The 23,810-nt window shown below is 37.6% G+C and overlaps 11 protein-coding genes across 11 annotated transcripts; 4 read left to right on the forward strand and 7 right to left on the reverse strand.

Moving 5' to 3' along the window:
* Positions 1-438: 438 nt before the first annotated feature.
* FDP41_001886 (uncharacterized protein) lies at positions 439-5,457 on the reverse strand (the record flags this gene model as incomplete). Its single annotated transcript, XM_044705019.1, has 1 exon — positions 439-5,457. One exon carries the CDS (start codon positions 5,455-5,457, stop codon positions 439-441), a length of 5,019 nt encoding a protein of 1,672 aa, XP_044563529.1.
* A 1,951-nt stretch (positions 5,458-7,408) lies between these two features.
* FDP41_001887 (uncharacterized protein) lies at positions 7,409-8,044 on the reverse strand (the record flags this gene model as incomplete). Its single annotated transcript, XM_044705020.1, has 1 exon — positions 7,409-8,044. One exon carries the CDS (start codon positions 8,042-8,044, stop codon positions 7,409-7,411), a length of 636 nt encoding a protein of 211 aa, XP_044563530.1.
* A 499-nt stretch (positions 8,045-8,543) lies between these two features.
* On the reverse strand, positions 8,544-9,616 carry FDP41_001888 (uncharacterized protein; the record flags this gene model as incomplete). The annotated part of the gene is made up of 2 exons (XM_044705021.1): positions 8,544-9,235; positions 9,346-9,616. 2 exons carry the CDS (start codon positions 9,614-9,616, stop codon positions 8,544-8,546), a joined length of 963 nt encoding a protein of 320 aa, XP_044563531.1.
* Positions 9,617-11,157: 1,541 nt separating this feature from the next.
* On the forward strand, positions 11,158-12,534 carry FDP41_001889 (uncharacterized protein; the record flags this gene model as incomplete). Its single annotated transcript, XM_044705022.1, has 1 exon — positions 11,158-12,534. The coding sequence occupies one exon, from the start codon at positions 11,158-11,160 to the stop codon at positions 12,532-12,534; it is 1,377 nt and encodes a 458-aa protein (XP_044563532.1).
* A 544-nt stretch (positions 12,535-13,078) lies between these two features.
* Positions 13,079-16,006, forward strand: FDP41_001890 (uncharacterized protein; the record flags this gene model as incomplete). The annotated part of the gene is made up of 1 exon (XM_044705024.1): positions 13,079-16,006. One exon carries the CDS (start codon positions 13,079-13,081, stop codon positions 16,004-16,006), a length of 2,928 nt encoding a protein of 975 aa, XP_044563533.1.
* Positions 16,007-16,187: 181 nt separating this feature from the next.
* On the reverse strand, positions 16,188-17,255 carry FDP41_001891 (uncharacterized protein; the record flags this gene model as incomplete). Its single annotated transcript, XM_044705025.1, has 1 exon — positions 16,188-17,255. The coding sequence occupies one exon, from the start codon at positions 17,253-17,255 to the stop codon at positions 16,188-16,190; it is 1,068 nt and encodes a 355-aa protein (XP_044563534.1).
* Positions 17,256-17,401: 146 nt separating this feature from the next.
* Positions 17,402-18,851, forward strand: FDP41_001892 (uncharacterized protein; the record flags this gene model as incomplete). Its single annotated transcript, XM_044705026.1, has 4 exons — positions 17,402-17,669; positions 17,820-18,345; positions 18,425-18,446; positions 18,549-18,851. 4 exons carry the CDS (start codon positions 17,402-17,404, stop codon positions 18,849-18,851), a joined length of 1,119 nt encoding a protein of 372 aa, XP_044563535.1.
* Positions 18,852-19,094: 243 nt separating this feature from the next.
* Positions 19,095-19,514, reverse strand: FDP41_001893 (uncharacterized protein; the record flags this gene model as incomplete). The annotated part of the gene is made up of 1 exon (XM_044705027.1): positions 19,095-19,514. The coding sequence occupies one exon, from the start codon at positions 19,512-19,514 to the stop codon at positions 19,095-19,097; it is 420 nt and encodes a 139-aa protein (XP_044563536.1).
* Positions 19,515-20,186: 672 nt separating this feature from the next.
* Positions 20,187-21,395, forward strand: FDP41_001894 (uncharacterized protein; the record flags this gene model as incomplete). Its single annotated transcript, XM_044705028.1, has 1 exon — positions 20,187-21,395. The coding sequence occupies one exon, from the start codon at positions 20,187-20,189 to the stop codon at positions 21,393-21,395; it is 1,209 nt and encodes a 402-aa protein (XP_044563537.1).
* A 266-nt stretch (positions 21,396-21,661) lies between these two features.
* FDP41_001895 (uncharacterized protein) lies at positions 21,662-22,315 on the reverse strand (the record flags this gene model as incomplete). Its single annotated transcript, XM_044705029.1, has 1 exon — positions 21,662-22,315. One exon carries the CDS (start codon positions 22,313-22,315, stop codon positions 21,662-21,664), a length of 654 nt encoding a protein of 217 aa, XP_044563538.1.
* Positions 22,316-22,534: 219 nt separating this feature from the next.
* Positions 22,535-23,479, reverse strand: FDP41_001896 (uncharacterized protein; the record flags this gene model as incomplete). The annotated part of the gene is made up of 1 exon (XM_044705030.1): positions 22,535-23,479. The coding sequence occupies one exon, from the start codon at positions 23,477-23,479 to the stop codon at positions 22,535-22,537; it is 945 nt and encodes a 314-aa protein (XP_044563539.1).
* Between the last annotated feature and the right edge of the window lie 331 nt (positions 23,480-23,810).

Here is a 23,810-nt window from a genome sequence, read left to right on the forward strand (position 1 = left end):
ATCGGTAATTGAATGTCCAATGCGAGTGTAGAGTAAGAGGAGCGACCAAATCGACCAAGAACTTGCGAGAGTGATGGTCATGTATAGGAATATCATCTTGAATGATGAACACATTTTTTTCAATTTTCCAAATAAGTGATTAAAAGTTTCAAATTAAGGTACTTTTTAGGAGTATTGAATACCTGAAAAAAATCATCAACCTCTGAAACTTACAAAAACCCTTGTGAAATTACGCACGATCAATCAATCTAATGGATTCTTCTCCAATAAAAACATACAAAGAAGTTACAAACAACTCATTGGATGACGATGATGATATATTTGATGTCGATTTATTACGATCGATATTGGAGAGGAACAAACAACAGGCAAGAAAACCTGGAGGATCGAGAAGTGATGGAAAATATCAAAACACCAACCCAACCTCAAAAACAATCATTATTTCGTCACGATAGATTGCTCATGATGTTTAGCTGCTAACAAATAAGTCTTACATTCTCCCTTTCCTTTCACTTCGACTCGTCGTTCTTCAAATTCCAAACCCATATCATGCACACGTTCATAGGTGGAGCGACTGATGTGAATTCGTCCAGGAACTCCAGTCGACTCCATACGAGAGGCGACATTGATCGTATCTCCCCAGATATCGAAAGTGAACTTCTTTTTTCCAATCACACCAGCCACAACTCCACCCGTATTAATTCCAATTCGAATCTCCACTTGTGTTTCCAAATCTGAAGTCATGTTGAATTCCCGTATGACTCCAAAGGTCGCAATTGCAAATTGTAACACTCGCTCTGGGTGATCACTTGTGAGAGAGCCACTAATACCACCCACACAAAAGTATGCATCTCCAATCGTTTTAATTTTCTCTAATTGATAGGTATCCGTAAGAGCATCAAATCCATTGACAATAGTGTTCAACATTCCAACCAATTGACTTGGATTCATTGTTGAGCTCAATTTGGTAAAACCAACCATATCACTAAAGAAACATGTGATATCTGCGAATCGTTCTGCAATAAATGTCTCACCGGATTTGAGACGTTCTGCCACTGATTCTGGTAATATATTTTTCAACAACATGTCTGACTTGGCTTTCTCTTCTGCCAAAACAGCACTCTGTTTCTTCTCTGCTGTAATATCTCTAATGATCAAAGCGATCATTGGAATACCTGTATCGAACATGACTGAGAAGATGTTAATTTTGACTGGGAATTTGGTTTGATTCTTTCTCAAACATGTGGATTCAATGACTTCGGAGTGAGTGACATCTATTTGTGCCTTATTCATTTCCTTAATACTATTTTGAATGAGAACAGATTGTTGTTGATCGAACAAAGTCACGACAGAAACTCCAACAACGTCCGCCTTGTGTGCAAATCCAAACATCTTTTGTGTGGATGAATTCACAAATTCAATAGTTCCATCCTTAGTACATAAAATGGCACCATCCACAGAAGCATTCAATACGCTCTTGACATTGGCATGTTCTGAATCTGAGGCATGAATTTGGTTTTTCTTTGTCTTCTTTTGATTGGTTGGTGTTAAAATGTTGTAGAGAATATAATTTCGAAGTTGTTCATTTCCAACAATGATTTCAGATGGTAAATAATTCAACATCATTCTCATATTAATTAATTGTAATCGATGCTTCTCCAATTGATAGAGCATTCCATAGAAAATGGCAATCATGAATACCAAACATCCAATTCCAAACAAAATGGTTATAATAACGGATGGTTGTGCCGAGTATTTCACAAAGACATCCATAAAATCAATAATCTTCTCTCCCAAAAGAGAACCAGTGAAGAAGACATCCATATAGTTATTAAACATGATCACTGTGTTTGAGGTAAAGGCCTTGTTTTGAGATTCACTGTTAAATATGGAAATCTTTTTCGAATATTCAGTGATCATTTCATCCAAACCTGTGCAGAAGCGTTGCATGTACAAATCGATGGTGAAATCTGTTGTTGTCGTTGAATTGTTGTGAATGACACGTGCCTGAGTACAGTTTTTAATTCCTGCCACCAATCGATCAATATCTGTATATTTGCCAATGGAAGGGGGAAAAAATTGACCTTCCTTACTGATTCCTCCATAAATAAGAGCATTCCATTCCTGATACAATTCGTCCAAAATTGTTCTCACTTCACTTTCAGCATTCGTTAAAGGCTCCGTTTTCAATAACGATGGATCATTAATTGAAGAGGGTGGACTTGCAAGAAATGAGAAGTATTCTCCAACTTTGAAATTTGAAAGGTGAATATGTCTCATGACTGTGGTTCCATGAATCACGTTATTCATGGTCATTGAGACACCTGTGTAGTTCAGATTTGATTCTACCACCATGACGCCACCACTCACAATGCAACATAACAAAGTAAATAATCCCATCATCAAGAAAATGTACTTGGGTGCTGTAAATTGATATTTGGGGAGATGAACTTTGACATCTTCATCATTCTTCAACCCCAAATCATGATACACTTTTCCAATAATATTCTTTGAAAGAGCAGAGTTGAATAACTTGGAAACTTGTTTGGCGCTGGTCATCATTTTTAACATGACTCCCAAGAAGATCACAAATCCAATGATATACATCATGATCAATGCAGCATACACAATTGCAAAAGACATGACAAAATCCGAATGAAAAGTTTCAGTACTCGCCACAATCGATGAACAAAACGTTTCAAAAGCATCTCGAGAGGATTGCTTATTTCTCCACAAGTACATGAAATTGAAATCCTTTGTGGTTTGGTTGTATTGATCCAAAGGCCATTGTATAAAAGAATTGATACCTGTGAGTAAATAGTTAAAGATTTCAATCATGGAGCTATTTTTCATGTAGGTTTCAGTGAACGCCAATTCTGTGCTGTTGTTGTTGTTGCTGGTTGTGGAGCTATTTCTTAATATTGTTGTCGCAAAAGGAAAGAAGGCAGAAATGGAGTTGTTGACAAGTTCAGCATAGACGACAGCATTGAGTTTGTTTTGCTGAGCAATTTCAACAATATCGGTGATGAAAGACTTGTAGGTCATAAGGTGAGCTTTGTGTGAGTTTTTAACAAGGTCCACCACAAGATTCTTTTCATCTCGAACGGAGAAACCATTTTGATTATAATTGTTGATGTTTTGAATAAATCGAAGCTCTCTCAAGACAGCAAATGAAACTGATGATCCTTTGCACATCTTGTAAACATATTGCACATCTGTTCCAGATTTAACAGAACCATAAAGCGAGATGGTCACACATGTCAACAAGACAAAAAAGGAGAAGAGGAGAAACAAAACCAGGAATACATAAAACCCCTTGTTGTTTTCTAAATGTCTGAGAGAATTCTTCAACACAACATCTTTTTTAGAGAATTCCTTTGTTTCAATTCCAGTAAATTCATCATTATTTGGCTCACCCTCAATATTGGTCATCATTATTTGCTCGTATCTCTGGCTGACCATTGAAAGTCTTAAATTTCTATTTACATTATTGTTGATAGGTAGAAAATTGTATTTGGATCCCTCTTCTTCCAGTTCATTAGCTTCTGCAAACAGAGATTGAGCTGTTTCCTTGTCAAAGCGAAACACTTCAACAAAATTGGCGTACTTTCTGATGATTGTTTTTTCATTACGATATTTACGCATGAGATTATGATACATTTCTTCAATGTGGCTCGTTAAATCAGCACATCTTCGATTAATGTACTCAATTTTGACATCATTTGGAATGTCATTCATTAACTCTTTCCAAAACATTCGATGAAGAGTTCTCAACTCGTCTTCAAATTTTTCTAAACTATCCAACACATGCTTACTCTCAGTGATACATTTCAAAGCAAGAGATGCACTTGTTTCATCCAGTTCAACTTCTTTGGATCGTTGTTGCACTTGAAATCTGACAAAAATATTGTTTGACATTTTCATACATCGTTTAAACATATACATGGCAAAGGAGTGAGAGTTTCCATCTTGCCACGTGTATGCAATAATGAGAGCACTGATCAACAACAAGAAAGGATGCTGTTGGGCTTGATTCTTGTTGGCGCCAATCACTTTAGCGAGAGAGAGTGTCACATCTTCATTTACACTAATAGGTCGGATCACTGAGAATTGTAAATACATGATTAACCATCTTTTCTTGTTTTCAAAGATGTGCAACACTTGTGACAGATTTTCCTTATTTTCATTGACAATTTTTTCAACTTGTTTGTAGGTGAGTCGTTGAAAGAATTCCATCACAACAAAACCAACAATGAAACCCAACACTATCAGACCAAGAGTGACAGCCATCAAATAGAGTCCAAGATCATTCGAATTTTGAGAATTTACAAATGTAGAAATAACAACTCCAATCGATGCACCAATCTTGGCACCACTTGCACCAACGAATAAAGAATTTGCAATCATTCTGAAATAGGGTAAATTTGAAAGAAAGAGAGGAGGAAAAGCAATGGAAAAGAGCAAATGAACAATGGCACGAATCTGAAGCATTTGTTTTGGAATTAAAAAGATGGTCATAATTTCCAAACAATTCAATACCAATTGCAACATTAAAGCATTATTGTTCAAGCTGGTAAATAAAGACTTATTCATGGGATGGCTATTTCGATAGATCATGGCTGACAATGCCACACATCCAATGAGTATGACAAATGCAACCAATGAGAAGGCATAAAAGATAATATTAGGTGTGTGATAGCAATCGACATTGGAATAACGAGAGAGTTGAATGGCAGAGACGCTGCCTCCATTGTCCAAGGTGATCGAACTGCTGCATTCGAGAAGGCTGGTCAACACGAACGTCATGGTTCCACAAGCAATCAAGATTAAAAAGTTGAAGAAACGAGTCGCTTGCAAGAACCAATCCGAAAATCTTCTTGTATTAATCACTCTCTGATAAGTCATGAACAATAAAGCAATGTACAACAAGAGAGTGGCAAAAACAATGAACACCAAAGCAACCATTCCTTCATAGGGAACTAAATTCAACGAGAGCGTGAGTGGATAATTGGCAACTGTAAAGACCCACTCTCCATACTCTCCAAAATTCATTCCACCCACTGTCGGAATGAATACACTCACCCATAGGAGATGACAATTGAAAACAAAGGTCAACATCCAAAACATGATGGAGGATTGTTTGGAGCTTGATTGCAAAGCCACAATAAGGGAAAATAACGTGGCTTGAAATCGATTCATAACAGCAAAGGCTGAAAGAGTGGTCGAGCTAGTGGCTGAGGTTCCAGTGAGAGAGGTTCCAGTGATGGCTGCGGAATGTGCGACTCCTGTCTGACCTCCAGCACCACCATAACCACCACCTGTGGCACTGGCAATCTCTACTACATCTTCCCTGGGTTCCGAAGTTACGGAAGCCGTCTGAAGGTGGTCAAAGGAAAAGCGATTGGAGCGAGGTTGGGGAGTGCCTCTTGGCGAGGATGGAGCTTCATTCCTGTACATTTCAGTAGTTGTTGAATACGTTAAAAATTGGGTCGTTGAGAATGTTTGGAATCGGAATTGATGTATGAAGGTGGAACGTGCTTTGAAGTTTGAAGGCTGAAAGGTTAAGGAATGAAGAGAGTGAGTTTTTTTTAAGGCTGAGAATGAGTGGTGTAAGCATTGATTCTGTTCTCCTCTGCTGAGGTTGGCTCCTTTTTAGAAATGCCTTTTGTGGATAGTGTTCATAATAGGTGCAGAATCACCGAAGATGGTCATCCAAGAACCATAACGGTCACTGAAAACCAAGTTCAACGAATAACCGCCTCAGACAACCGCGGTTATAACACAGACAAACGTGTTGGGGCATAATGGAGCTAGCTCGCCACCTCCTTTATCGTCATGGGCACAGTTTGATGGACACGCGGTGGGGATCCGTTAGACACCTCATCACGCTGGACACCAGCAGCAATGGAAGGGAAGCACTTCATGTGTGTTTGGACCCGTTCAGAATATGATTGAGAGGCAAGGCTTTGCGCAACAAGAGAAAAAACATGATCATCTACTGGCTTTGAGAAGATAAAAAGCACGTTTCTGATATGACTTTCATTTCTACTACTACACCTCTCTCAATAATTGAATGCACTTTAGGAGCCTCGTCTTTTTGGGACAACCACCTCAAACGTGCTTTAATGATCTCCACATCTCGGATGTCGTTGATGGCTGCAGTCATCACTAAATAAATCCATTCAATTTCCTTTGAAATTCCATCGTTGACTTGATAAAAGAAGCACTCAAGACACACCTCTCACTTTGGAATAGAGATCTGTGGAATCTCGTCATTCTTAAAATATAGTCCTTCCATGATTCATCTCAGTGTGTCTCTCAAAAAGCAATGGATTGTGACGATTGGGTTCAATCATTTTGCGAAGTATTCAGTGATCGTTCATTCAGAAAATAATAATTTCTAAGACAATTTATTACAGAACTGACAAACATAGGATCTCATTGAGTATCTGGGACCCCCAATATCGTGTAGAGTACCCTTGTAATTCACCTTTTTAGGAAACCCTTAAAATTTAAAAAAACAAAAAAATTATTTTTTGGTGAAATTCAAGACCCGTATCGAACAGCTTAAACAGTCCTGTCTGTGGAAGATGTTTCATTGAGGCTTGAAGGATTTCGCAGTTGATGAAATTGTTGCGTTTGCAAAGACGGCTCAAATATTTATTAGTCCAAACCCCCCTATTACTCTTTATTATGTTGTGGACCCTCCCTTCACTTACCTGTAAATAGGGCACTTTCCCTTGAATGCCTCCGATCGCGTTGCTTGAGCTCTGACAACGATTGTATCTAAAGGCGGTAGCAAAAAACCATGGTTAACCACAACCACGTTAATCATCACAAGGTGACATCCCCTTGAACCTTTAATACCAGAACACACCAGGCGTGTTCTGTAACCTTCATTGTAATACTTACCTTTGTATCTGAATTTCCGTTTGTGGGTGGGAGCTGTTGAAAGGGAATTTGGCGAAGGTACCTTCTCGAGAGAATCTTTGATGTCGATTCGTTCGACCTTTCAGAAGAGCAACAGAAACAAAGTACCAGCAGGTTAAACTTTGAAACACACAGAATGAGCAAGAAAGAAACCAGTTGAAGCTGAACAAAGGGAAAAGAAGATTATGGATGATCGCTTGTTTATTTTGGCAAATAAAGGTAAACTTGTAAACTTTATGAAGGAGAGATTTGTTGGTTGACTATCAATCAGTACTTGGAAACAATTTAAATTGTTGCAAGAGTCTTTGATGAGAATAACAGCGAGCGAAATTCAAGATGCATCAACTTGAAACAGGTATTTTGTTGCGTTTTGACGTTGAGAAAGTTAACATCTTGAAACTCAGAGGCACTCACAAAAACATGTTGGCATCCCTAATATTACGTTTGTAATATTGAGAGAGAGATCTCACCAGCGAATTCATTCATTATTGTTTGAGACAATAGAGTTGGAGATTGCATGTATTTCACGGATCGCTGTCAAGATTGGAATGCCTTTCTTTCTCCGTTGTTGATTAAGACTCACTTTTTGCGATCGCTTCTTCTCTTCCAAGAATGATATGCAAAGAAACCTATAGTCTTGCCGATACATCCAATCATTGTTTGTGAAATCATCTCCCAAAGAGTCAAACGGAGATTCATGATGGTGATAACAACAAAGGTCTGATTCGAGTGGTAACGGAGGGATGGAGGTTAGTGTTGTTGTTCTCTGAGTTCTCTTCATTTCCATATAATAGGATTGGTCTAAAACAGAAGATAAGGCAAACTCTAAATAGTGTTCACATAAGGAAAAAAGTGAAGAGTCGGTAGAGGAGAGAAGTTGATTGAGAGATTGATTGGTTGTGTCAGGAAATGAAGCATGTTTTTGAAGGGACAATGAATTCGCGATTTTGTTGTTGTTGTTGTTGGTATCAGTTGGGAGTGATAGGGATTTCCTTAATGAGGAGTGTTTTGGGAGTGAAAGATAATGTCGATCCGATTCTCTCCTAGGATTCGAAGGCTTCTCTTCAGTAAAAGAATCAAAGAGGTAGGAGGTAGACGATACACAAGCACCCATGATGTTGCTGTAGTAGTAGTGGTTGAACAACCAACAATTCGAAGGGATGATAATCTCTGCTTTTTTTTGGTCGGTTTTGATTTTTTGCGAGGTCATATCCTACTCGTTTTGTCGTTCAAGATTCGGAGGGTTTTTCCACACACAGCAAAAATGGAGGAACAACTTGGGACTACTACCGAAAGTGGACCGCAACAGACACGCCCACTTCCATTTCTACGCAACAAAAAGAAGCTTCTTTTGAACTTGAAGAAATTGAACGCGGAGGTGAATGGAGCGGTGACGATTTTAGAAAGCATGCGTTGCCAATCTTTACGAAACATCAAATAATATGTGTACACACTGAAATGAGGAAATTTGAGTAGATCTGAATTTGGGGTTGGAAAATGGTCGCTGGAGCAATCCGATCCAATCCGTAGATCTGGTTATTAAAATACTTCAATACATACTTGTGTGACCTACTCTGCCTGGCACTGTGGAGGGAGACCCAATTGTGAATTTGTTAAATTACTGGTTGGTAAACCTTGCCATCTTCGCATGGCCAAAATAATGGACAAATCTCGATGTACTCTCGTATAGACACCACTTGCCCAATTCCCATTCTGATCAAAAACTGTATAGCCACACACATTGGGATCATGAGCTTTTGAATAAGGCATGGACTTGGTACATTGACCCCCACAATTCTTTCCATCTGAACATCTCGAACAATTTGAATACCCATCGGGAAAGGAAAGGCTCCAATTTTGTCATAAAAGGTATAGCTAGAGAGAACGAGTCGAATTTGCCAATTTCCATCTGTTCGTGAAAAGAGAAACTCTTCAAAGTAACGATGCTGAGGAACGTTTTTTTGCAAAACGAGAACACTTCCCGCATTACCCATGTCTCTACTGCTGGAGGAACTGAATTGATCGTCGTGACAGTCATTCTCAATCGCATAGCGTTCGGATTTAATGGGCCAATAACCACAAATTGGAAACTCCTTGGGATAATCTGATTCCCAAATCTTAATTTTGTAAATATCACTTGCGCTGAGACCTGCCTTTTGCATGGCCATCTCGAAATAAGGTCCATAATTGTACGAGTTCATTTGACACATGAGGAGATCCTTTTCTCCACCAATCAGCACTTCGAGATAGGCAATAAAGTCGTCCGGATAATCTCCACCTCCTAAATTGTCTTTAAATTTTTTGACTGATCATATATTCACAAAAAGATTAAAATATTAAACATAATCATGCAAGATATCGATCGAATTCCACAATTTCCCTACATTCAGATGTTTTGGAGTGACTCTTACTTACATATTGTTGATAAATTATCTGGTGAGATGTGTTTGGCTGCATCCACTCGAAATCCACTAAATCCCAAAGACAATAATTGAGTTAAATAATCCGCAATTCGTTGTCTCACATAGTCTGACTCTGAATTCAAATCAACCAATCCCACCAACCAACCATAATTCAATTCGAAAGCAGAATCCCACGAATTAATTGGTCTTTCACAATGAAAATCCATGACCGAGTAAGGCACAGCTGGAAATTCATTGGCAGGAGGCAAATTAGTGTTGGACATGTTTTTCCAAGTGAAACCTTGGGTGTAGTAGGGCGAGTTGGCTGTTCCTGTTTTTGCTCCTCATTTGACACACCAATTACCATTTCCATTACGATGGTAGGGATTTTGATCATTGCCACTTCCAGCCATGTGGTTAATGACAGCATCGGCATACACACGAACACCCAATCGACGACATGTGTTAATCATGGAACGCAATTCATCACGAGTACCCATTCGTGAATGTTGTTTGTAACTGACCTGTGAAGGGCAAATGTTCGAATGAATGGTAAAGTAGTAGTGAGGTGTGTGAAAAGTTAAATGTTGGCGCAACGTGTGTGCGTTTGGAAATCAAACTTGATACATACAGGTTGATAAATATGACATAACCACCACCACCACAGAAAGAGCCTTCATCATCACTGTAAAGGATGAGCCGATGGTAAGCTCGTTCATGTTTTTTAGATGAAATGATGGTAATCAGATCTAGATCTATGATTTCACGGCTAAATGAACTGTGAGCCACGAACTCGGCACAACACCCACTTTACTGGTTCCCGTGTTTCATTGATTTCATTTCAAATAATGTTGCATGTGAATACATGTGTTGTTGTTGGAATGGTCTTGTAATATGAAAGAGATATCTCGGTGACCATTAGGGACCGATGAATGATGGAAGCTGTTGCGAATGTAATCAACAACGACAGTACCACCTCGTCACTCTTAGAAGGATGGATGCGTCAACAACACTCATCAAGGGACACTTAATGTGACACCACCACAACCTCTACCTCAGGTGTTCTAAATGGGTATGAGAAAAATCTCTCGAACAACAGTTGACGTCAAATGTCGAAACTAATGTCTCTGACTACAATTATTAAAATTATAAAAAAATAAACTCAACTCCAGCTTTGAGAATTTCAAACCCGAATGATTTTTACTGATCATGCCACTACTGAAATATTTATCCATTAGTACAAGTATTGAGTCGAGTTCTTGTGTTGATACCATCTCGGGTTTTGGATATCCCAGAGATGTACTCCATTCTATAACCCTTCCTGTGCAAAATATCAACTCTAGCAATCACAACACTCAAGAATCGAATGTTCCAGCAACCACCAGCAACACAACCTCTCAATTAGAAGATCCTTCAAGGAGCAAGAGTTTCTGCGAGGCCGAAGCCAATGGAGAAAAAAAAATGCGATAGAATACGAAATATAACCTTTGCTTTTATATCAACAAACCATTTGTATTTATCTCATAATTCTTCTTAACACTCTGAAATTCTGAATAAACCACAAGCTTGCTACCTATTCTCAAAGTTCAATGACGTCCGAAATTTTATGCATGGAATTGTACCCAAAATTCTCTCTATTATTTTAACCCCCAATCTTGTTTATTTTAATATCATACATGTAAACGTCCTGTGGTGTAATGGTAGCATAGAGGACTCTGAATCCTTTGACGGAGGTTCGATTCCTCCCAGGACGGAAAATTTTATTGGTTGAGGAATTTTGTTTTGTTGTCAGCGTAACCCATGCGCATTTTGAAAAGCAAAAAAAATGTCCACACGAGAATCCGTCAACAAAGCTCAATCGTCTTCCGAACAAGAACAACCCACCACAGCCCACGAACAAATCATCACCCCGTGGGACGTGGAAGCAGAAAGTGAGATGGGAGTGGACTATTCAAAATTAATTGTCCAGTTCGGTTCTGAAGAAATTCAAGAAGATTTATTGGAACGGATTGAGAGAGTGACCCAAAGACCTGTTCATCACTTCCTCAAGAGAAAAATCTTCTTCTCTCATCGTGATATGCATAAATTATTGGATTACTATGAACAGGGAAAACCTTTCTATCTCTATACAGGGCGAGGTCCTTCCAGCGAGAGTATGCACTTGGGACACTTGATTCCGTTCCTCTTCACCAAATATTTGCAAGATGTCTTTAACGTTCCTCTCGTCATTCAAATGACCGATGATGAAAAGTTCTTGTGGAAGAATTTGGAATTGGAAGAGGCTCATCGACTCACCTATGAAAATGCCAAGGATATTATTGCTTGTGGTTTTGATAAAGAGAAGACTTTCATCTTTTCCAATATGGAATATATGGGACATTTGTATCCGACAGTTCTTCAAATTGAAAAGGCTGTTACCACCAGTCAAGTCAAGGGTGTATTCGGATTCAATGATTCCGACAATATTGGAAAATTCTCTTTCCCTGCCATTCAAGCAGCGCCATCGTTCTATACAGCCTTTCCTCACATCTTCCCAGAGAAGGACTCTTCGTCATCACAGAGCAAGTCATCTTCCGATTCCAAATCCAAGAAAAAGTCATCCTCTTCCTCTGGAAAGCCAAAGAAGAGAAGAGATATCATGTGTCTCATTCCATGTGCCATCGATCAAGATCCTTACTTTAGAGTCACACGTGATGTGGCTCCAAAATTGGGCTTCCAAAAACCTGCTCTCATCCACTCCAAATTTTTCCCTGCTTTACAAGGTGCTAAAACTAAAATGTCGGCTTCTGCAGAAAATTCATCCATTTTCTTGACTGATACACCAAAGCAAATTAAGGACAAGATTAACAAACATGCCTTCTCTGGAGGTGGTGCCACAAAGGAAGAACAAGAAAAGTATGGTGCAAATCTTTCTGTGGATGTTCCATTCAAGTATTTGGAATTCTTTTTGGAAGATGATGCTCTCTTTGAGGAAATTCGTGAGAAGTATTCAACTGGTAAAATGTTGACTGGTCAAGTCAAAGGTATTCTTATTGACATTTTGACCAAGATGGTGAAAGAACATCAAGAGAGAAGAGCCAAGATTACTGATGAAGAGGTGAAAGAGTTTTTATCTGTTCGTAAACTCAATTTCGCTTGGCCATCTAAGAAGGAGGAACAAGTGGTCACCTCTACTTCATCATCCGAGGAGCAGAAGAAATAGGGCTGTGTGTGATCATTTCAATTCATCAATCATTTGGACATGTCGTTGCCCATCTCTAAAACATTCCTTAATGCATTAGCAAGGAATAGGACATCTCGCTTATCAATAAATTATTTGTTCGACCCTCCAAAAAGCAAGAAGGATAAAAAAGAAGTACTTTTTGATGTTGTATTATGATTCGTTATGATTCGTGCACACGTGAATGACCTTGTTTTGATTTTGTTTTTCAAAGTCTTTGATTTATTTTTAAACTTTCTTTTTGAGGACTCATCAGTTCTTGACGTTTCATTTTGGACAAGTCATCTTTCATCTCTTTTGACACAAAACAATTAAAAAAAACAAAAAAACACTTTTTGTTCCTTCTAACCACACTCTAAAATTACGGATCCGTTGGAGTGCATCGCATAATCAACCTCGAGCAAACAAACCAAACAAACCAAACAACAACTTCTTTTTTCACAACTCCTCTCTCTCTCTTTTCTCAAATAATTATTTTAAATATTTAATAATTTCCAAATTTGTGAGATTTTAATTCATCATCACCATGAAAAAAAAAGAAAAGTCAAATCATCACACAAAAGAAGAAGCTCCCTCTCGTGTTTCCATCTCTTCCAATGATTCTTCAAGTACCAAAGGTAGTGTGGAAGAGATTGATATAGTGACAGATGACATGATTGGTGGAGCCGCCATGCTCGCATCACAAGCAGGAGGTAGCAAACGAAGGCATCGATTCAGCATTAGAAATCTATTGGGAGGTAAAAAAGGTGAAGTGAGTCCACGTGCCAGCAACCTGTCAGCTGCCACTCAATCCACAAGTGCGTTGGATGATTTCAAAAAAATGGCAAATATGGAAAAATTGAGTTTGGATGTTCCTACTTTGGATGGTTCCGATTCGAGCGACCAATCATTAATTGATTTACAACGAAGAATTGCAGAAAATGATCAAGGATCACCTTCTCCAAAATCTCCACATGGTATTTCAACTTTTAAAAGTTCAAGTCAACTCAGTAGTGTGAACTCTCCAAATACAGCCACGACCATGACTGATTTATCTCCTGTCAAATTGGCAGAAAATGAAAGAATTGTGACCATCGAGGAGTTGGAGTTATTGAAAAATGCAGCCACCAATGCAGAAACATTAAAAACTCAACTCGAAACCAAGATTTCCCAATTAGAACAATCATTATTGACATTGAAACAAGAAAGAGAAACTCAGTGTAAGAAATTGGAAGAGGAGAACAAGTCACTTTCAGAAACAATTTCAAAATTGCGTCAAGAATCAGAATCCAAAGATTCCAAAATTTCACAATTTGAACAAGTCGAACAGAAATTGAAAGAAGAAAATTCAAAATTGCAACAACAAGTTCAAGAACATGTCAAGATGCTCACTGAAAAATTGCAACAACAAGATGAAAGTGGCAAATCCATTGTGGAATCCTTAAAAAAGACGCATGAAGAATCTATCAACAAACTCAAAGAAGAATATGAAAAGAAAGTTAAAGAACTTGAAAGTGAAAACGAAGGACTTCGTGACGATTTGATAAACTTGGATTCACGAGCATCTGATGTTAAGAAACAATTAGAAAAGAAGAATAAGGATTTACAACTTTTACTGGATGAAACCAAGAAGAAATTCGAACAAGAAATTGAATCTCTCAAAAAGGAAAATCAAAAGAACAAACGAGAAGCTGGACAACACATTATTAACAGTGGAGGTGACGATAAAGTGAAGGAAGAATTTGAAAAGTTGAAACGTTGGAATGAAGAACTCAATGAAATGCTCTCTGTAGAACAACAAGGAATTACTGCTCTTGAAAAGGAACGTGACAGTCTTGCATTGCAAGTGAGCGAATTGAAAGCTAAATTAGAAGGAAAAGTTTCAGAAGATGGTGAAGCATTACCTGATATGGAAACTTTGTTAAAACAATTGGAAGATGTCACCATGGAAAAGGAAGTTTTGGAAGAATTGAGACAAGAAGAACTTGTGGAATATGAAAAAGTGAAGGAAGAATTAACTTTGGAAAATACCAATTTGAAAGAAGAGCTTGAAAAACTCAAAAAATCCAAATCAGTACCACCTTCTCCATCCGCAGTGCCATCATCCACAACGATTGAAGAAAATGGTGTCATTAAAACTCTCGAAGACATTATTATGGAAAGAGACGTCTTGGAAGAATTGAGACAAGAAGAATTATTGGAACATGAAAAATTGAAGGAGGATTTGAGTGATGAAATTGAATCCTTGAAAGAACAAATTGAAACTCTCAAAAAGAATAATTCAAGTGTTTCATCATCAACGAGTGTTACTGCTGCAAAGGATGACACCTTAAAACTCATCGAAAGTCTTCAACTCGAAAATTCACAATTAAGAGAATCACTCGAACTTACCAAAAACGTTCAAGAAAAGATTGTAGTCGAAAAGGTTGAAGTTGAGAAAGTGGTTGAGAAGATTGTTCCAGTTGAGAAAGTGGTTGAAAAAGTGGTCGAAAAAATTGTCACTGTTGGAGATGACTCTGTCAAGAAGGAAATGGAGAATTTGAGAGAACAAGTTGAGTCATTGATTAATCAATTGGATCAATCGCAAGAAGTTGTAAGAGAGTATGAAAAGAAATTTGAAAGTGAAAATCTTGTGTTGAATCAACTCAAGAAGGAACTCGAAATGGAGACACAAAAATGTCGTGCACTTCAAGAAGAGTTGTCGAAAAAGAAAGATTCACAACAATTGTCCACTTCATCGGCTGCTGCTGCTGCTACTGCTCCGGCTACCTCTCACGAAAGTTCATCGATGACTACCACTACTCTTCCTCCTGTTATTGAGAATAAGACAATTCTCACTCAACAAGAAGAAGAATCTTCAACAACCTCTGTGGAAGATGTGGGCGACATTAAGCTGGTTGACAAACCAGTGATTGCTTCTCTTGAAAAGGATGATCTTTTCAAACTTCGATCAAAATATGTCTTGTATTCAGAAGAGTCAGAAGAGAGTATAGCCACTCCACCTTCGGTGGCGACCATTCAAACTCAACCAACAGTTGAAGAGGAGCCTGAGGAAGAACAGAATCAAGATGACGATGATATTTATCAACATGAATTGAAACAATTTGAGAAGGATTTGGATAGAATGTTGGTTAAGAATTCTATTAATTTGTCAGGAAAGATTAATTCGTTGAAAGAACTTGAATTGTTGTGCATCAAATTGAAATATAACAAGACTTGTAAAATTTTAGATTTGTCAAAGAATGACGCCATTGACAATAAGGGACTAAAGGTGTTGTGTGAAATGTTGAAAGTGAACAAGACCATCACTGATCTCTATTTGGAAGAAACTCAAATTACAACCATTAATCCACACTTGTTTGACGTTTTCCAAGACAATTATACAGTCACTAATATTATCTTCTCAGAGGAGTTGGTTCCTGGCTATGAATTAGACAAGTTGGATGCCCTTTTGGATCGTAATGAAACTTATTAATGATTTGTTTGAGATATTATGACTCAAAAACATGAAGGGCATTTATGACATGTCCATCACTACAATTAAATTGATAAATTAAATAATTTTTGAAACAACGAATGATTCCATGAAAAAGCTAACCTTTTGAGAGAGAAAGGCAGACCTCGATCGGTGGAGGTATCTCTCCCAAAAACTTGTTTTACAACCACAACTCCACCTCCTTAATACACTCTTGGTCATGAGATGCCGATTTCAACAGAAATGGACTCTTTTTCGACAATCCAATCACACAGCTCGATCCAGCAAACAAAGTTTCCTTCTCCTTTCCAGTTCTATTACAGCACACAAAGTAAGGTATTGGCATACTCTCTGAGAGCATTGGGCTTATCCGATTCAACCAATAGTTTTGAGTTGACAAACAATTTTCAGGTTCCTCTGAAGACGCTAACCAATTCGCAATAAACAAGAGTACTTCTGTGCCTTGTTCCTTATGAAAAGTACCAAATTCTTTGTTTGTGAAATTGGTGGAGAAATTCGTTCCATTATTAATATCCATACAAATTCCAAGGCCAATTCGAACATTTTGTTGATCTCTATCACTTCTGGAGTTTTGATTATGGAGCTCATTGTTTTTTAAACGTTCTTTCACCTTCTTATCGGACAATGAAAAATCAATAGTTTTAAATCCCTCTCCTTCACTTGCCCATTTCAAATCTTCACAATACAGAAAATGTTTTCTATAATTCACAAAAGATCCATCCGGAGAGATCACATACATGGAGTTGAATAATTTGTAATGATTTCCAATTGCATCATCATCATCCATACAATCAGAAGAAGATGAATCACCACTCGTAAGATCATTCACAATACGTTCCTTTTCGGGATATCCACAAACGACAGCACATTGATAGTTCCGAGCCAATTCCAAACAAAATTCATAACAACATCCCTTTCCCTTCTCCTCACAATACGGAAATACATCTTTTCTGTTTTCAAATAAATATCCAGTAAAACTCATTTCGGGAAAGATCAAAATATCAAATAATGAAGAAGATGATACCAATGAAGAGGATTGGAATACGGACTGACCATCATGATGAGAATGATCCATATTCAGCTTGTTCATCTTTTTTGAAATGTATTGTCTGAGCATTTCAGTAACTTTTTGTTGGTTCTGTTTCACTTGTTTCAGTTGGACGTTGAATTGGCAAAAGGCCACTCGAAGAGAACGCGTGGATGATGTCGCCAGTGATTGAAAATTCATTTTTTTTGTTGTTTTTTAATAAATTAATAAACCCTTAATTTGCATTCTTTCACGAAATTCGATCACGATTCAAGTCAAATTCTTTTGAACAACGTCACAGTTTTGAAAAAAACGGAAATTGCATTTATTTGGATCTAAACTAAAAAATGTCCACTGCCACTGGTATTCAAATTTCGAACATGATTTGTGAAGTGAAATCCCTCACTGAGGCTCTCATTGCACAACAAGCAGGAGTGGGTGCTTTACTGGTCATGTTGGAAAGAACACCAGCCACAAGTAGCCAACATGGTTGTTCCTCTTTGAAAAACATTGAACGTTGTTGGAATGTGAATTATCAATTATTACATGAAGTGAAAAATCAATTTCCCAATACACCTATTATTGCAAGAATAAGAAAAGGTCATTCAGTGGAAGGTTTGTATCTTCAAAAGGATGAGCACCGGTTGGGACGGTCAATCAGTGGTGTGATCAATTCATTATTTGATTAATGTTGTTGTTACCCATGGATTTAAATGTTCATTCAATTGCTTCTAAATGTATCACTTGTTGATGATTGAATGGCAGCCAAATTGTGTGAGGAAATGAGTATTGTCATACTCGACGAAAGTGATGAAATGAATGTACAAGTGAGTGACGAGTTTGTTGAAAAACCAAAGTCAAGTTTAACCACCACTGCATTCACTCAAACCATCACAGAAACTGATCATCATCCATCTTTCATGTGTGCTTGCAGTGATTTACCAGAGGCTCTTCAAAGAATTCATGAAGGAGTAAACATGTTGAGAACGAGAGGAGAGATTTGGTTCAAGTCAACTCTCCGAGAGGACCAGATTGGTTCTTATTCTTCTTCCTCATCATTGCTGAACTGCATGACACAAATTAAGGAAATATCCAAAAGTGTTCTGAATGTTGTTTCCTTCAATGAAGAGCAAATTGAGAGTTTTGCGTCACGAGAAGGAATTTCAAAGAATCTTGTACTTGCAATGAGACAACAACAAAAGTTATTGGTGCCATTGTTTGCCTATGGTGGAATTTTGAGTCCTGCTGATGTTGCTTTGGTGATGCAAATGCCAAACGTGAGTGGTGTCATGTAAGTTATTGAAATTTTTGTTGTTTTGTTGTAGAAAAAGAATCATCTTGATGTGATACACACTGTACATGTCTCTCAGAATTGGTAATGAAATATTTGAGGTAAGTGAGTGAAGCAGTAGCAACTCTTAGAAATTGCAATCTATCTACACTTCAACTATTGAAATATACATTCTTAATTGTCATGAATGATCAACACTCAAGTATGAAAATCCTCTCAAGTTATTGAGTTGCATGGCTCAGGCAGCTAGGTTGCACAAAAATCCCTCTCTGCTTTTGCAATTAAGCTTGGAGTTTGGCTCACTTCATCATCAGCAAACTGTGTCTGTCAGTACGCTCCAACCCATTCAAGCTAAGCAATTATTGGATGAAAAAGGGACATCACAATCTTCACCATCGACGGAGTCATCATCAACTCGACCATTCGCAGAACATCACAAACCTATGGATAGTTCTCATTTACGCGAAGAATTTAGCAGTGTTGTTGCCAACAATGATTTCATGTAGTGTGTCGGAATGGACATCATGTCACACTCATATCTGCTATATATTAATACTGTGCGACTCAATGCATACATTATTTCATATTAATCCAATAATTGTATTATTATACATTAATTTACATTTGCTGAATTTCCGAAATTATTTATCATCGTTCAAGTGAATAATTTCACACACATTCACGAGATTTGATTCCAAATGAATAAAAACAAAAATTCGTGTGATCATTCATGATCGTGCCTCTGATGATTACCTAATCCAAGTATATAAAATAAATAACACGAAAATAACAAATCCAATCAAGAGACAAAACATTCCGAGCATTCCATGCGTTTTCTGTGATAATATTTTCAATTTTTGCAGGGTAGCATCTAGTATACCTTTCGTACGACCCATATCATCTTCAATTTGTTTGAAATACGAGTTCTGTTCCGCCAATTCGCCATTTATCGAGAGAGCAATCTCCTTCAAAACCCGAACTCCCTTCACCATGGTTCCTGCTTTCCTTTCAACGTCCTCTTCTGCCTTATCTAATAATAATTGAGTTTGTGTTGCTGTACCATTCGAGTTCCGAGAAGGTGTTGTTGTTGGTAAATAGGAATAATCATCTTCATGATTAGAGGCTCCGAATAATTTGGATCGGAGTGTTGCACCATTCTTTCTCATCATAGTTGGTTGAATGATTATTATTATTTAAATAGGTGATTTAAAAATTCTTCAGTAAACTACTTTTGATGAACACAATCCAAATTCAGGAGAAGAAACAACAACAACAACAACCACTCGGAGAGATGATGTGATCGTGTATTGCAATTCGTTTTTTTTTTGAGTTCGTCCACACTTTCTAATTGAATTACAATTATTCGACGAACGATTAAATCGTCGTTGAGGTGTAAGAGCTGAGCTGGCAGTCTGAATTATAGTGAATTACAAGTAGCCTGGAACTTGGCCATGATGTCCACTGTCCTGATTCCCGTGCGTGCGAATTCTGTAAAACTTGTGGAAAGTTGCTGTCATGAGCAAAAATGGTAAGTGCAAACAACCGTGCATCTCTTCTTCTAATAGTTCCATGCAACACCATTTCAAATCCATATGGATTCATCACCAAACGATAACAACAACTCAATGCAAGTACTTTTAACAAATCCTTTGGAATGAATGGAAATATGAGTGTGAATAGTAACGCTCCATTCATTTGAATGGTGATTTGAATGTTGCTTCGAATAGTTCATTGACTGTTGTTGTTGATTATGGAAACGAAACAACGTGGTGGATTCATTTTGGCGCCATTTCAAAAAACTTGTTTAACTGAAAAAAAATAATTCAACAACAACAAGGAAAATGCCTTCCGCATCTTTTTCATCGGCTTCAATCCGTAAAATTCATTCACTCATTGAGAATAAGAAGAGAAAACACAATGAGGAACAAATAACAACGCAGAAAAATAATGAAATGGTGGTTGATTCCGATGAAGAGGGAGAAGATACTCGCCGCCGCATGATGATGATTTCATCCACGACACCACAAAAATCTTTGGAAGCATCTACCAAGAAGAGAAAGATTCAAGAGCCTTCTCCAAAGAAGCAACAACAAAATCAACCACAAAAAACGAATGTAGACCAAAGTAAACCAAATAATAATAATAGAAAAACATCCCAATTTAGTGCTATGAGTTCCTCGAATCACAGCACCAATAGCAACCATAACAACAACACAACCAACAAACAAAAAAAGAATGATCATGGAAGTGCACTTTCGAGTCTTCAACAAGAATTTCAAGACAAGCTCAAATCTTCAAAATTCCGATTCCTTAATGAAAAGCTCTATACGACGACTGGTCATCAAGCTAAAGCACTCTTTGAAAAAGATCCTTCTCTGTTCACACTCTATCATGAAGGATATAAACAATCAATGGAAAAGTGGCCCTTCCAACCTGTCAAGAATATGATCAAATTTTTAAACAGCAAACCAATATCGTGGGTGGTGGCTGACATGGGTTGTGGAGAAGCTGAAATTGCAAAGAATGCAAAACAAAAGACGATACATTCATTTGATTTGGTTGCAACCAACGACAAGGTTACAGCTTGTGACATGAGAAAGACGCCTCTCTCAGACGAGACTGTAGATTGTGTCATTTTCTCATTATCACTCATGGGTACTAATTTTTTCGATTATCTGAGAGAAGCCTCAAGAATTTGTAAATTAGGTGGATGTTTGCGGGTAGCTGAATTGGAGTCACGATTTCTTGGCGAATCAAACAACGCTAGTGATTCTGGAAAACTCAATGATTCGTCAGTGATGGCTGATGAAGACGAAGAATCTGTGACATCTGCTGCCAAATCTCCTCGAAAAAAGGTGAACCCTTTTGCTAAATTTGTGTCAGTAGTGGAACATTTTGGCTTTAAATTGGATAAGCAATCACAACCTAATGGATATTTTGTTGTCTTTGAGTTTAACAAAGTGAAACTTTGGTCTGAAATTTCTAAAATTAAGGATCCAGCTGTGAAGAATGTAGAAGTGCTCAAGCCTTGCCTTTACAAGAAGAGATAACGTAACGAAATTATTAATTAAAAAAACCAAAATCCATTAATTTATTGACAAATGTAAACTTGGCCTCAAGCAATTTTATCAGAAGGTTCTTGATTCATTGTTGTTGCTAAACTTTGAATCTGAATTTTGTCTTCTTGGTGCTTTTCCATCATCTCTTGTTCAAAGATACCAGACGAATATTAATGTCATAATTATGATTCAAGTTTTATGTGATTAATTGCCAGATTTGTGCCAGCTTTCAACACTTGCATCACTATTACTATTTATCAAATATAATGATTCATTATCTCTTCGAGAGAGTCAACCGAATGTTCGTAGTTTTTCAACTCTGTTTTCATCCATCCGAAAAGCAATTCAATGGGATTGAAGTCAGGAGAGTATGGGCTTTGCCAAAACACACTAATACCTTGGCCATTCATTATACTATAGACTTCTTTTTCCTTATGAATGGATGCGTTGTCAAGGACTAAAATACAATCTTTTGGGATCAATTTGCTCAATGTTGTCAGAAACATTTTAAATCGATCAGCATCAATTGCTTTCTTAGTTGTAACGCTATATGAACTGGTCAAGTAAATTTTGGAAAACATTGGAATGAAAACAAGCATGACCAAAAATGTCAAGAAACATAACAATAGAGTGATCACAATTCCAAAATTCTTGGAGGCCAATCTCTTGTAAAATCCAATGTTATTTCTTTTTGCAACAATTTCATATAAATTTCTCAAATAAAGAACTCTCACAATTGTGACAATATAAATGACAGTTGCCATTGTCACAGTGATGATTGAAATCATTGAATATAAAACTGGGAAGGTGCTGTAAATGAATTCACAACTGCTTAAAATTCGAATCATGACCAGATATGGACCACACCAAGGAAGTAACAAACGAATCTTGATGGAATTCTTTTGACACATGCAAATGAGGAAAATATAGTATATCAAGCAACAAAGGATGGATGCAAATTGAAAGTATTCACTTGCCAGAATTGGTTCATACAAACAAATACTAGTTTGGCATGAATATTGAGTCGTACTCATCATTTCATTTTGCAAAATATAATGGAGGAGATTTGTATCATTGGGCAAGAACAGTTCATGTGAAAAAGTTGAGAGTGCCATTCTCTGAAATAGATTTCAAAACATTCTCCACAACGAATGGCTGATATTCCACCATAGCATGCTATCATCTGTTGGCATGGATTTTCTCACAGTGGAGAGAATTCGATTGGTCACATTCACAAACCATTCAGATTGTGAAAGTTCGAAAAAGTTTTGGAGTCTCCTCAACCAACAAAAATCATGTTTTTCATAACATAAAGGTGATGAATTGTTTGTTGTGCAATATTTCATCGTTGTCAAACACGAAATCATGTCTTCTTTCAAACTTTGAACCACTCCATGAGAGTCATCGAGCCTCGTGATATTCGAGAATGAAGACGTCGACACAATATATTGAATTTCATATGGAGAAAGTATGGACATATCAAAGTCACTCCATTGCAAATATTGAAAAGGTTGTTTCTTTTGTTCTCGGATTTGCCGTATTAATTTTGGAATATCTCGATCCGTTGTGGTTAAAAATTCAATTTGTTTCGAGTCAACGAAAGGATTTCCCAAAATACAATCACACAACATGTTATTCACTTCAACCAATTTCAGGGGTTTGATTTGATGCATAGAAAGAGCCAAAGCAACACTCGATTTGAATGCATGCTGACGTGTTGTATCATCAGATTCCAAATCAAAGGAGAACATGTGTATTGTTGTTTGGTTATTGACAAGTTGTTGAAGAGTCGTCGTTCCACCTTTCAAGGAACTCAATGATTGTTCCTGTCGACGTCTCAATGAAAGCATTACAATGGAAGAGTTAGAACTTAGAATGGCAGCAGTGGCCATGGTTGTCGTTCGTTGTTGTTGTTGTGAAAAGATGACGAGTTTCATGAACGTGTCAATGGTTGTCGAGTCAATGACGAATGGAAGTGAAATTTCTTTTTTCTCGTCTAGTAAATGAGCAGCAGCTTCTGAGAGCAAGGAGATGCTGGAAGAAGAAAAAATTAGAACCACCACCACCACGAACATGGAAAGCATGCAGCGAAGGGAAATGCAACAATAACGGCACCACCACCACCACCACCACGAACTGTTGGATCGGAAAGGAATGATTTTGCACATTTCTTGTGTTTGTTTTTTTGAAAGTCGGGTAAAATTTGGAAAATTTGATTGTATCAACAGGTGACAGTTGAGTGATTCGGGTGTTTGATTTCGGTGAACGTGTTGTGGTTTCATTGGTGCTTTTCCTCCACTCTCGGACTCCCGCAGCGAATGATAATGATCCCAAAAGGAACCAATTTGTTTTTTCATTAAGCCCAGATCCATTGAGGCGAGATCTGTTGATTGGTTGGTTTCGTAA

Source organism: Naegleria fowleri (genome assembly GCF_008403515.1).
Source record: "Naegleria fowleri strain ATCC 30894 chromosome Unknown tig28, whole genome shotgun sequence".
Lineage (NCBI taxonomy): Eukaryota > Heterolobosea > Eutetramitea > Acrasida > Naegleriidae > Naegleria > Naegleria fowleri.